The sequence below is a fragment of the Gopherus evgoodei genome, chromosome 2, assembly GCF_007399415.2.
Source record: "Gopherus evgoodei ecotype Sinaloan lineage chromosome 2, rGopEvg1_v1.p, whole genome shotgun sequence".
NCBI lineage: Eukaryota > Metazoa > Chordata > Testudines > Testudinidae > Gopherus > Gopherus evgoodei.
Genome location: NC_044323.1, coordinates 149,915,757 through 149,928,516, shown reverse-complemented (window position 1 = coordinate 149,928,516; position 12,760 = coordinate 149,915,757). Strand labels below are relative to the sequence as shown.

The window sequence follows — 12,760 nt, the reverse complement described above, 5'->3', positions numbered from 1 at the left end:
ACCTGGTGCTGCTAGTGCATTTAATCTGGGCCACTGATTCCTGCCCTGTAGCAAGGGACTGTCCAGGGGAAATGGGTGGATTAGACAGAGCATTAACAGGGAGGGGTTAAGGAGGTAAAACTAGTGTGATGTACTGGGTGCCAGAGAAATGGAAGGGAGAGAGCCGATGGGACAATGGGGTGGAGAGAGGGGAGACAGCTAGGATGAGGAGAGGAGGGAAGCGACAATATAGGTTTGGAGATCATCAGGAGAGAGGAGAAGACAAGAGGGAGGACAGAGTGCAGGAGAGGCAGAGAAGGAGACAAAGAGCCCAGTTCCCCAGGCACCACGCCTCTTGGCAGACAGAGGGAAGGTGACAAGGGGTGGCAGGAGGTATGGGGAACCTCAGCTCACCCCAGTCACGGTAAGAAACAAGGGTGCCCATAAGAGATGGGGGTGGTCCAAACACCTCTTATCTACAGGAGAATTCAGTTCTAGGTCCAATCCTCACATCTGTCCCATCTGAGCCAAACCAAAATCCCAGATTGGAGCAGCCCTGAATTTTGGGAAGATTGGGGTACAGAGGTGAGCTGTACAGGCCCGATTCTGCTCTCACTCTGGTGTCCATCACGAGTAATATATGTACAGCACCTAGCACAATGGGGCTCTGATCTCGGTTGGGTCCTGTAAGCATGACTAATACAAATGTTGCTGCTCCAGATTTGCCCTGGGGTATCAGAATAAGGTCCTCTGCCTCAGTGTTAAAGGGAAACAAAGAAAGGCTTTAGAGCCTCATTGCAAATTTACCTGTGGTTTCTAGCAAAACCCTTCCAGAGGTCAAATGAGCTAGATAACATTGCAGCCTTTGTCAGTCAAATTACACAGGAGGACAGTACCTCCATGTAGATGTTAGGCTTGGCTCAGGAAATGTCCCTGGTATATTCATACATTCATGGAGTTAAAGGCCAGAAGGGTCCTTAGATAGACTCATAGACTCTAGGACTGGAAGGACCTCGAGAGGTCATCGAGTCCAGTCCCCTGCCCTCATGGCAGGACCAAATACTGTCTAGACCATCCCTGATAGACATTTATCTAACCTACTCTTAAATATCTCCAGCGATGGAGATTCCACAACTTCCCTAGGCAATCTATTCCAGTGTTTAACTACCCTGACAGTTAGGAACTTTTTCCTAATGTCCAACCTAAATCTCCCTTGCTGCAGTTTAAGCCCATTGCTTCTTGTTCTATCATTGGAGGCTAAGGTGAACAAGTTTTCTCCCTCCTCCTGATGACACCCTTTTAGATACCTGAAAACTGCTATCAGGTCCCCTCTCAGTCTTCTCTTTTCCAAACTAAACAAACCCAATTTCTTCAGCCTTCCTTCATAGGTCATGTTCTCAAGACCTTTAATCATTCTTGTTGCTCTTCTCTGGACCCTCTCCAATTTCTCCACATCTTTCTTGAAATGCGGTGCCCAGAACTGGACACAATACTCCAGTTGAGGCCTAACCAGTGCAGAGAGTAAAGCGGAAGAATGACTTCTCGTGTCTTGTTTACAACACACCTGTTAATGCATCCCAGAATCATGTTTGCTTTTTTTGCAACAGTATCACACTGTTGACTCATATTAAGCTTGTGGTCCACTATGACCCCTAGATCTCTTTCTGCCATACTCCTTCCTAGACAGTTTCTTCCCCTTCTGTATGTGTGAAACTGATTGTTCCTTCCTAAGTGGAGCACTTTGCATTTATCTTTATTGAACTTCATCCTGTTTACCTCAGACCATTTCTCCAATTTGTCCAGATCATTTTGAATTTTGACCCTGTCCTCCAGAGCAGTTGCAATCCCTCCCAGTTTGGTATCGTCCGCTAACTTAATAAGCGTACTTTCTATGCCAACATCTAAATCGTTGATGAAGATATTGAACAGAACTGGTCCCAAAACAGACCCCTGCGGAACCCCACTTGTTATACCTTTCCAGCAGGATTGGGAGCCATTAACAACTACTCTTTGAGTACGGTTATCCAGCCAGTTATGCACCCATCTTATAGTAGCCCCATCTAAATTGTACTTTCCTAGCTTATCTATAAGAATATCATGTGAAACTGTATCAAATGCCTTACTAAAGTCTAGGTATATCACATCCACCGCTTCTCCCTTATCCACAAGGCTCGTTATCCTATCAAAGAACGCTTTAGATCATTAGGTCTGACCTACTGTACCACACAGCCCATTCAGTTTCACCCAGTAACCCCCGTACTGAGCCTAATAACTTCTGTTTGGCTAATACAGAAGGGCATCCAGTCTGAATCCGAAGACATCAGGAGGTGGAGAATCCACCACTTCGCTGTGTAGTTTATTCCAGTGATTAACCACCCTCATTGTTAAAAAATTGTGCTTTATTTCACCTTTGAATTTGTCTGACTTCAAATTCCAGCCATTGGGTCTTGTTCTGCCTTTCTCTGCTAAATTAAAGAGCCCTTTATTACCTGCTATTTTCTTCCCATGAAGGCGTTTATACACTATAAGCAAGTCACCTCTCACTCTTCATCTTGATAAACATTTTAAGTCTCTCACTCTCAAGCATTTTCTCCGTCCTTCAGATCACTTCTGCACCCTCTCTAGCTTTTCCACATCCTTTTAAAATATGTGGACACCAGAACTGTAGCAGCTTTCCAGTATCAGTATCCCCAGTGCCATATACAGGGGTAAAACCACTTTCCTACTCCTTCTGCCTATTCCCCTATTTATACATCCAAGGATCGCTTTAGTCCTTTTTGCCAAAGCATCACACTGAAAGCTCATGTTAAGTTGCTGGTCCACTGTTACTCTTAAATCCTTGTCAGAGTCACTGCTTTCCAGGACACAGTGTCCCGTCCCCTGTCCTCCCCCAATTCTGCAGGTACAGCCTTCCTTCCTTGTGTTTAGATGCTAACTTTGCATTTGGCTGCTGCCTGCATGCATTAAAACACATTTTGGTGAATGGGATCAGCTTACCAAGCGGTACAATCATTCTGTCTGACTGCCCTGCCTTGTTTTCATCATTGTTCACCACTCAGCCAATCATCCGCTCGTTTTTTCAGCCGGGATTTTATATTTGCTTCCAGGTCATTGATGAAAAATTTGAATGGGAGAAGGCAGATGAGGTATTGGCCAATGGGTTCAAATTCAGAAGCCTCAAGTAAGGCACCTGAAGAGAACCTATCCAATGTTCTGATTAGCTGAGAATTCACAGCAACCATTGAAATCGCTGGGCATTCAGTCAGGGTGGCCTGGAGTCTTTCAGTTTGATCATGAGTCTTGCAATATTGTGGTGTATTTTTTAAAGCAATAGAATCTGGTGTGAATACAACAGAATCTCAGCTTTGGTTTGATTCTAGTCCTCGTGGTTACAGGGGAAAGCTTAAAACTATGAAACCAAATTGTTCAAAAGCCAGATGGTAAATGAAAAAGACTCTCAATTGAAGACAATGGGAATTGGACCAGAATTTAATTCCAACTGTATTATTTGCTAAATCTCCTGATTTTTAAGCCAGTCCAGTGATTTTTTTTGGGGGGGGGGGGTGGCTGATTCATGATTTTTGGATGCTTCAGGTTGGCAATACTGCTTGAAATTGATACTATAGGTATGTCTACACTGCAATTGGGAGGCATGATTGCCTCCTGTGTAGATGTACCCGAGCCTGTTTTGATTGAGCTAGAGCAAAGCTATCCTGGATAACAAGAGCAGTGAAACCATGGCAGCATGGAGGGTGGCCACACAAATATGGACTCAGGATCCTGGGTAAGCAGATTTTGATCAAATCTAGCTACACACACTGCAACCATGCCTCCTGATTTCAGTGTACAGGTATCCTCAAAATCAGGACTGACTTTTGAAAATTTGGGCCTCATCCTCTCAGCCTCAGTTTTCTCAACTGTACAAGGGGGATCGTGTCACCCAGTGCCAAGGACAGCTGTGAGGAGTCATTCATTGATGTTTGTATAGTGTGATGAGGTTGAGTTATCCCACCTGTGGTCTCGCTGATGCTTTACCCCATGGCTGGATCATTTTCCTTCTTTGCTAATTCACTTGCCTTCTTGGTGGCAACCCTGACACCCTTTCCCCAATAAACTGCCCCCACATTATGACCTCATCTTTCATCATAAGATTCTCTGCCTTTCCCCTCCCCTCACAATCTTCAATGACATGTTAGAATCTTCAGGGTTACCGTGGGGCTTACCACTAAACAAATTTGTATCATCACAATGTAACAGAGCATTCTCTACCGGAAGGGTGGTCTGGTTGACTAGGGGGGGAAAGTTGGTCCCTCCAAGGAACATTGAAATAGATACAGCGCTAATCATTTCCCCTCAGTCATGGCAGGTAGGGGATAGCTATTGTCCTGAGGGCCAGATTGAGTCCCCATGATTCATAGGTAGAGGGGAGTATTTGTAAGCACAGTTCCCTCATGCCCATGTGGAAGGTCCAGGCTGCTTCCACAGCAGTACCACTCTCCCTTCTCCAAGCTGGACAGGTCAAGCTAGGCATGGAGCTAGGAAGACCATGTTGGGGAACTTGTGACACGCTGGGGGTTCTGGACAAGTGATAGCAATAGATGGTGGGGATGAGGAGAAGGGAGCACCTGGGGTACCAAAGATACAGGATATGGTTACTTAGAGTTTTCATGTCATCGGCTTACAAAAGAGATGGGTGTAGGGAGTGGGGCTGGTGGGAGGTAGCCACTTACCAGGAATGGGTTGTTGGTCTCAAGCGTAAGAGAGACAGAAAACTTGAAAGGTCTTCATTTAAAGATGAAGGCACTAACCATAGTTCCAGCAAAAAAAAGGAAGTATTTCTTCACACAATGCACAGTCAACCTGTGGAACTTCCTGCCATAGGATGTTGTGAAGGCCAAGACTATAACAGGGTTCAAAAAAGAACTAGATAAATTCATGGAGGATAGGTCCATCAATGGCTATTAGCCAAGAGGGGCAGGGATGGTGTCCCCAGCCTCTGTTTACCAGAAGCTGGGAATGGGCAACAGGGGATGGATCACTTGATGATTCCCTGTTCTGTTCATTCCCTCTGGGGCACCTGGCATTGGCCACTGTCGGAAGACAGGGTACTGGGCTAGATGGACCTTTGGTCTGACCCAGTGTGGCCGTTCTTATGTTCTTATGTCCCTGCTCCTGAGTCACTCTGGCACAGGAAAGCAGAGGCGATCTCAATTTCCTGTTTATAATTGTTTTTCTCTCCTCTATTGTGGCATGAGAGACCCACACAGACAACACTAGGGGACCCTTAACTGACTGTGCAGGGAAACTGCAACATGGACACAAAATTCTCTCCTGAGTTATAAAAATCTTGACAAACCCTTTTATGACAGCAGTGGGAGCCCAATTCAGCTCTCAGTTACGCCCGTGTAAATCCGCGGTGATTTCACTGACTTTGGTGAGAGAGAGAAGCCCCAGGCTAGTCTAGTGAGTGGATGGATGGGCCGAAAAACTTCCCATCCCCGGGATTTAATAGCAGGTTGGGTTGTAGGTTTGCTGTAGCTACTGCTGGGTCTCCAGTTCTCAAGGCAGAGTTTGGGGTCATTTTCCAGTCCTTTATCTAAGGCTGGTGGTTGCCATGGGAGCCTGGGAGATGTTAGGGTCATCTGTTTGTTTTTCTGTGCAGACAGCTACAACTCTCTATCCTCAGAAGACCCAGACCCTGATCATCTGAGCTTCCCTGAAGTGACTGACAGTCTTCCAGTGGGAGGAGGACTTCATAATTTCTCCAGGCCATCTGTACTAGCTGCTGGCTCAGCATGGCTCGCACCTTCTGGCTCAAGCCAGCCCATTCAAGCTAATCCAGGAAACACCAATGCTTTTACATATCAGCCTTCAGAAACAGGCCTATGGCCAGATGTACATGGCACTGGGGCACAGATACAGATCTCCAATTCAGCTGCTCCGTACTCCACCGTCTATGAATGGGGAGTGAAGGGTCATTCCTATGGAGCTGCAGCGATCTCTGCACACTTCCCTGTAACGCTCTTAGCCCACGAAGTGCCCAGCCCTGCTCCCTCTGCACCACCTCCGTTTAACAACGCCAACAGAGTCAACCCCATGGGCCACCTGTACGGCCGTATTCAGCCTTCCGCAAATGCCAGCCTCATGCAGATTCAGCCCCCGACTACTTCAGTGCACGCTCATCAAAGCCAAGTCCATGGCCAGCAAGTTCCTTTGCAGGACTGGAGAGGAGCCTATCTTTACAACCGTGACATGAGGGGTCAGGAGTCAGGAGAGATGGGCTCCATCGTGCAAAGAGGCAGGGTCATTAAAGTGCCAGCCAACACCCAGAGTGAAATGGTTCTGGTCTTGAAAGCCATCCAGCCAATGGGCACCCGCCCTTCCTCTTCGGCCAGTTTGTACTATCCAGTTTCAGCCCAGCCCAGGGATTCCCAGGCCATCGATCCAGGGTTCAAAGGTGAGCAGTGAGCTGAATAAAGGAATATTCAGTTGCCCATTCTGTCTATGTCCCTGTCTTTGGTATATGCACAATGCACATTACTTATCAAAGTATCTAAGCACAGCAGGTGAGTGGGGTTAAAACCTTCATCTAAGGTGTAGGGAGAATGGACCATTTGCTGGTAGGACTCATGATGAAGTAATTAAGGGAGGGTCTAATCTAAAGCATACTGAAGTCAAGGAGAGTCTTTCTGTGAGCTCAGAAAGGCTTTGGATTAGGCCATTAATGAATCCATGGGCAGAGTATTAATAGTCAAGCTAAGAGGTTCTTTGGGAGTACTTATAATGTGGGACCCTGTCTGCTAATATAACATACTTCCTCATTCTGGGATGATGCCCCCAGCCCCTGTTGCTGGGTGGTGAATCTTTCATACCTTAATTGCTCCATTGTCTTGAGACCTGAACTAAAGGTTGTTGAATTTACTGGGAGATTTTCCATTGACTTCCTGGGGCTTTGGATCAGGTCCTGAGCGATTAGAGGTGAAGATGGAGGATCCATTCACATGGGGCTGGGAACTGTGTTCCCTGGATAATTTGTAAGCCTGGTTTTAAAATGATTAAGGATAATTCAGGCTGGAAAGATAGCTTGGCTGGACAATGGCTATGGGGCTAGACTCTTCCGAAGCTGAGGATGTTTCAGGCAATTGGACTTGAAAATGATTTCTACACATAGTTTGGCTTCGCTCACGCTATGTTTGAAATGAATCAGGCTCAAATGCCCTGAGCTGACAGTGCATAAAGGGAGTTTATAATGGCAGGAAGAGAAACCCTTCTGCTTCCTGACCAAGTAGATAGTTGCTGACAACATTGGAGACAGAACTCAGATCCTCCTGCTCTTATGGAGCTCCACTGCTAGAGCAAATTTCTACTAGCCGTGAGCAGTATGGGGGCCTATGACACACATTTCAGCCATTCTGAGTATATCCACCAGAGGGCACTAGCCAGCTCATTGTAATACTGTCATAAATCGAGCCAGGTGAAATTTTTTGGTTGAAAATTTTTGGATAAAAATGCAAATTTAGGGCAACCAAAATAACTAATGAATTCATGTGCATTTTGCCGAATTGTTTCAGCTGGGAAAAATTAGAATGAATGAAATGTTTCATCTTGAAGTTTTGGAAACATTTCAGTTTTTCTCTTCCAAATGACATTTCATCTCAAAATCGCCTTCATTTTTGGATGAAAAAAATGGGTTAAAAAAATCAGAAATGAAAAGAATGTTTTTTTCCATGGTTTTTGGTTCGGCCAATGAACTGGAAAAAAAATTGTGAATTCGGACGGCTTTCATCATCAAGCACTAAAATGTGGTAACGGAGGTGTAGCAACATTCCAGTTTGCTAATACGTATTCAGTAATGGGCAACAGATAGCTGGATCTTGTTATTATGGACATGCTAATTCTGCCACAGAGTTCACTATTGTAGAGCCACTCCTTACTGAGCTTGACTCCCCCAGACTATTGATATTATAACAAAGTACAACTCTGAAACCAAATACAATAACACAACAATGAAGCTATAGGTTGATCCAGCACTTGAATCTAACTGAAGCCCCATAGTGAGACTTTAATGGCCCACAAACCTTATGCTGCCCCTTAGTACTGTGTGTTGGACGCTGTTGTCGCCCTGCGGGCCCAGACACAACAGCTTCTGCTTCACGTGTTACTGACTTTTCCTGATTCTTTCCTTTCAGGGGCGGACCCCTTGCCTGGAACGCTGCATGTGCCCAGGACCTTCTGCCTACAATCAGGCTCAGCTCCGCAAGGAGGTGGAGTGAAAACAATCAGCCCAGAGATGCTTCCTGAGGTCCTGGATGGGTCTCAAATACCTCAGGGATCACAAGGGCCACCACTGTTCCCCTTAGAAATCCCTGATATTAATCAGCTAATGGCCTGCATTGAATCTGTTCAGGCAACTAACTCCTTGTCACACAGCAACAGGCTCGTTGGTCCCAGGCAGATGACAGGAGGTGATTCCCTCCAACAGATGCCTCTAGGGAAACACATTTCTCAGGAGAGCATTGAGGAAAAGAATATCATCAAACCTCCGCTCGCCACTGAATCCCAGGATGGAGCCTCGTGTCCCGCACCTGGGAAGGGCAAATCGCCCAGGAAAGCTTCAAAGCAGGCAGAACCCTCGGCACTTCCTGCCATTGCGCCCCCAGTGGGGTCTGACAAGCCTTCTGCTGAGCATGAACTCAGACTCGCTGATCCCCAGAAATTAGGATCAAATAATTCTGAGATGCCAACAGCTACTGAACCAGCCCAGCCCTCTGAAGAGGACCAAACAACGGGCACTAAGAGGCTCGGAGATGAGAAGGAGACAGCGTCAGGGGATCATATCCCTGAGGATCCATGGGAAGGGAATTTGGAGAACCATCACCCTGCTGAGAACACCACTGACACCAGAAGTGTAACCGCCTTAGGGGACGGGCGAGAGAGTCCATGCACTGACTCAAAACAGAGGACAACTGACCTCAATAGGCAGCCTCCGAGGAAACCGGTGGACCAGGCAGATGTTTCTAAGACTGAAGAGCGGCAGCACAAAAGACTAAGCAGCTCAGGGCATGATAAGGGGAAAAGTACAAATCAAGGCAGGGGAAAATTAAAACCGGACGATAAACAACCTGGAAGTCAAGAGGGTGGGAAAATCTTCCAGCCGGAACGAGAGCCTTTTAAAATGCCCCGGAGCCACCTGGGGCTACACATGCTGGAGTCTATCCAGGTTTTCCACCCGTTGGGAAAGAAACTGATTCCACTGGGCCCTGCTCGAGGAGCTCCAGCTCTGCAGTCCAACAAGGCTGAAGGAAGCTCTTCCGGTGCCTGGCCAAAGCCACTGCTGGGTCTCAAGAGAGCCCCGGGGCCTCCTCAGGACCCAAAATCAACCTGTGGTGGTAGGAGGGATGGACCATGGGAAGTCACTGGCAAACTCTGTCGTGCCCCAGGAAATACAAAGTCAGTTGCTTTAGCATCACCTAGACGTGTCACTCTGAAGCAGGGCAGCAGCCGAGTGCCTCCCACCAAGCCCTCCTTTGGGAAGGACCTGCCTCCGCCCTATGAGTGCACTCCACTTCCTTCTCTTACCTCCACGCCCGCCTGGCATCCCAGAGGAGGATCCCAGCCCATTCCTGCCATTCTGAAGAGCCGGCCCCTCCAGGAGCTGGAAGTGTCACTGCCCATCCCCCCAGAGCAGAGAGGGGAGCGGGATGCGATGAAGAGGAAAGCGCAGAAGGAGAGGGAGCTCGCTGCCCAGTACACGGCCCTGGGGAAGAGACAATTTTTTGTGGAAAGAGAGAGAGACCTGATGATAGCGGAGGAGTTTGGCTACATTTGACCTCTGTGTATAACACTACGATTTCCCCTTCTGCTAGCCATACCGACCAGACCCCTCTTCAGTTGTTGCCCACTCTCATCTTGGCCTTGAATTCTCTATAGGGAGAGCGGAAGATACGGCCATAGCCATGGAGTTTGGGTGTCTGTAGCATCCCAATCTATTCCGTGAGCTGGAAGCCATTTCTTTGCAGTGTATATTTCTATTTATTCATAGTCCTGTATTAAAATTCTAGGTCATTCTTGTTTCTCTGTCTACAGTTCAGTCAGACAGAAATTTCACATTTTCAGACACATTTTAAACATGGGTCTGCCCCACATAATTCATGGGCACCTTATGGGTGAATCCACCTCTGTGCAAAGAGTCAGCCCAAGGCCCAGGCTCCACTTTAGTTCTATGGAAGCTCTCCTGATAGAAATAAAGTGATGCCTGGGCCACTGTTTAAACATTCAAGCCCCTGATTCTCTTCTCATTTCCACTAGTTTTACACTAATGTAACTATTGACTTGAGTGGGGATACTCTTGATTTACACCAATGTCGGGGAGAGAAGAATCAGACCACCAAGGGTTAAGAGAGTGACCCCCCCATACACACACTGAAATCAATACCAAGACCCCAATTGACTCAGATGGTGCAGGAATTCACCCTGACACAGAGATGCAAAGCTCATTTGCAAAGCTTATCAGTTTTCAGACACCACCTTGCCTTGCACCAAATTAAAACTGACCAACGGCTGATTCTGAGCTCCCTGACGTTGCCTTTATTTTTCAGTTACTTGTGATTTACACCAGTGTAAATGAGACAGAAATAGGCCCACTGGAAGAACTCAATGAGGCTGCTCTGATATAAAAGCTGAGCGAGATCAGAATCCCGTCCAGTGGGATTTCTGCTGAGTCAAGAGCGCGGGATTGATCCCATAATGCTGCTGTATTTTTTCTGCTTCTCCAACTACAAAGTTGCATGATCATTTGGCTTCTAACAGTTGTTATAGAGCCACTCAGTTTAACTGCCAGACATTTAAAATGTAGCTGTCATGGTTATAGAGCCAGCTGCACCATTGTCCCCTTTCTTGGTCTCTCTGTGGGTCCATCCACCTACACTGCAGCTGGGCAGTGCGAATGGCAGCTTGTGTAGATGTACACACGTCAGCTGTACCCTAAAAACAGACATGAGGCTGCAGCGGTCAGGGCTGTGCAAGCGATTGCCCGCCCAGGGGGATCAGGCGTTCTGCAGTCTGCTCTGCTGGGTCCTCACTGCTATTTTTAGCGAGCTCGCGAGATTAAAGCAAATGCAGGTACCTCTACATGAACTACAATAGCACCTCAGCTGCAGTGTAGATGCATCCAGAGCGTGCCCTCCTCAGGTGTCCAGGGGCGGCTCCAGGCCCCAGCACGCCAAGTGCGTGCTTGGGGCGGCAAGCCGCAGGGGGCGCTCTCCCGGCGCCATGAGGGCAGCAGGCAGGCTGCCCTCCGCGGCTTGCCTGTGGAGGGTCTGCTGGTCCCGCGGTTTCGGAGGACCTCCCTACCTGCCATGCTTGGGGCGGCAAAATTCCTAGAGCCGTCCCCGCAGGTGTTGCCCCCTGGGCCTTCACCCACTCTACAGGTGGAATCCCACAAATTTCCCTCTCTTAGGTCCTAGAGTACAGGACCCTGTTTATCAACCAGGCTTACCCTGCAGGATTTGGATAACTGCAGTTCTTACCTTCACGAGTTTCTGGCCAGCAGTGAATATAGTGACCAGGCAGCCTTCTTAAAATAAAGGATTGTTTAATCTTAACAGCAGGAAGAAAGCATAGCATAAGAGAAAAGAATTTTTAAAACAACACCAAGTTTACACGCATGTCTATCTAGGGTTCCAGACAGGCCTAACTTACCCCAGGATCTCAGCCTGTTCCCCTTAGCTCTCTGTGCCCCTGTCCTCGAGGGCTAGTCTTTAGCTCCAGCCCAAGTTCTTTGCTTCCTCAGCTCACACCCTTGGACCTGCTGCTCCAAGCCAGTCTGGTGAGCTCCCGGGCATCCAAAGTGAACGGCTTTTGCATTGTCTCTTGAGGGTTTGCAGGGAAGCATCTGTCTCGTTCCACCTCCCACCCTTCCTAGGTGCATTGCCTGACCATCCTGCTATTGAATTCCCTCCATATATGAATATACTAGACATCCCACTAATCCCGGGCAAGATACAGTAAACCTCCCCTTACAACAGTCAGATAAATATAGAGAACATTAGTATTCTTAAATGATTACAGGTAGCTCCACATTTGTCACAGTAGTGACTCATTGGACACTGACAGAATAAAAGACTTTCCTATCATTAATTATTTTTAACATTAATAGAGAGTTGCATACTTTGTTGCTTACATAGACCGAGCTGTACACTGAGCCAGACCCCTAACACCCACTATGGCCAGCACTCTCCCCCAGGGATGAGATTGGGGGGTAGGTAGAGTGAGGACATGGGTCCTGTCTGTAGGGCTGGCCAGAAAATGTGTGAGATGCTTCCAGCAGCCTCATTTCCATTAAAATTAGGTCCATACCATGCCCATTTGGTGCTGTGGGCTGAGGAAGCTCTTGCCACCCAAACTCAAATCCCCAACCCCTAACCCTAACCTAGACCTAAGCCTGAGATCATTGCCTGATCCCTGCATCAAGAGCCTTATAATCATAACACTTAGATTAGTGGAAATCAGGCCTTCCTGCTTCTTTGATTTTCACCAAAATCGACAGGGTTTGGCCCATTGAGACCAAGCGCAGGCCTTAAAATTTTGGAATTGCTCAGATGCAGTTTTCAAGTTTTCGGGTTGCAGACAGACAGACAAACTGAAATGCCACTCAACTGAGCATAAGCCCTCGCTTTGCTTGGCCGATTAATTATGATGATAATTTCCTAACTGTATTACTGTAGCTCCCAGAGGCCCCAATCAAGATTGGTCATTCAGTGGAGTTACTCTAAAATTGGAG

At 47.4% G+C, this 12,760-nt stretch overlaps 1 protein-coding gene across 1 annotated transcript; it reads left to right on the top strand.

Annotated features, from left to right (window-relative positions):
• Positions 1-1,837: 1,837 nt before the first annotated feature.
• On the top strand, positions 1,838-9,808 carry C2H2orf78 (chromosome 2 C2orf78 homolog; the record flags this gene model as incomplete). Its single annotated transcript, XM_030549421.1, has 3 exons — positions 1,838-1,885; positions 5,896-6,436; positions 8,169-9,808. Coding segments are annotated over 3 exons (2,229 nt in total), but the record flags the coding sequence as incomplete, so codon positions are not given.
• Positions 9,809-12,760: the final 2,952 nt, after the last annotated feature.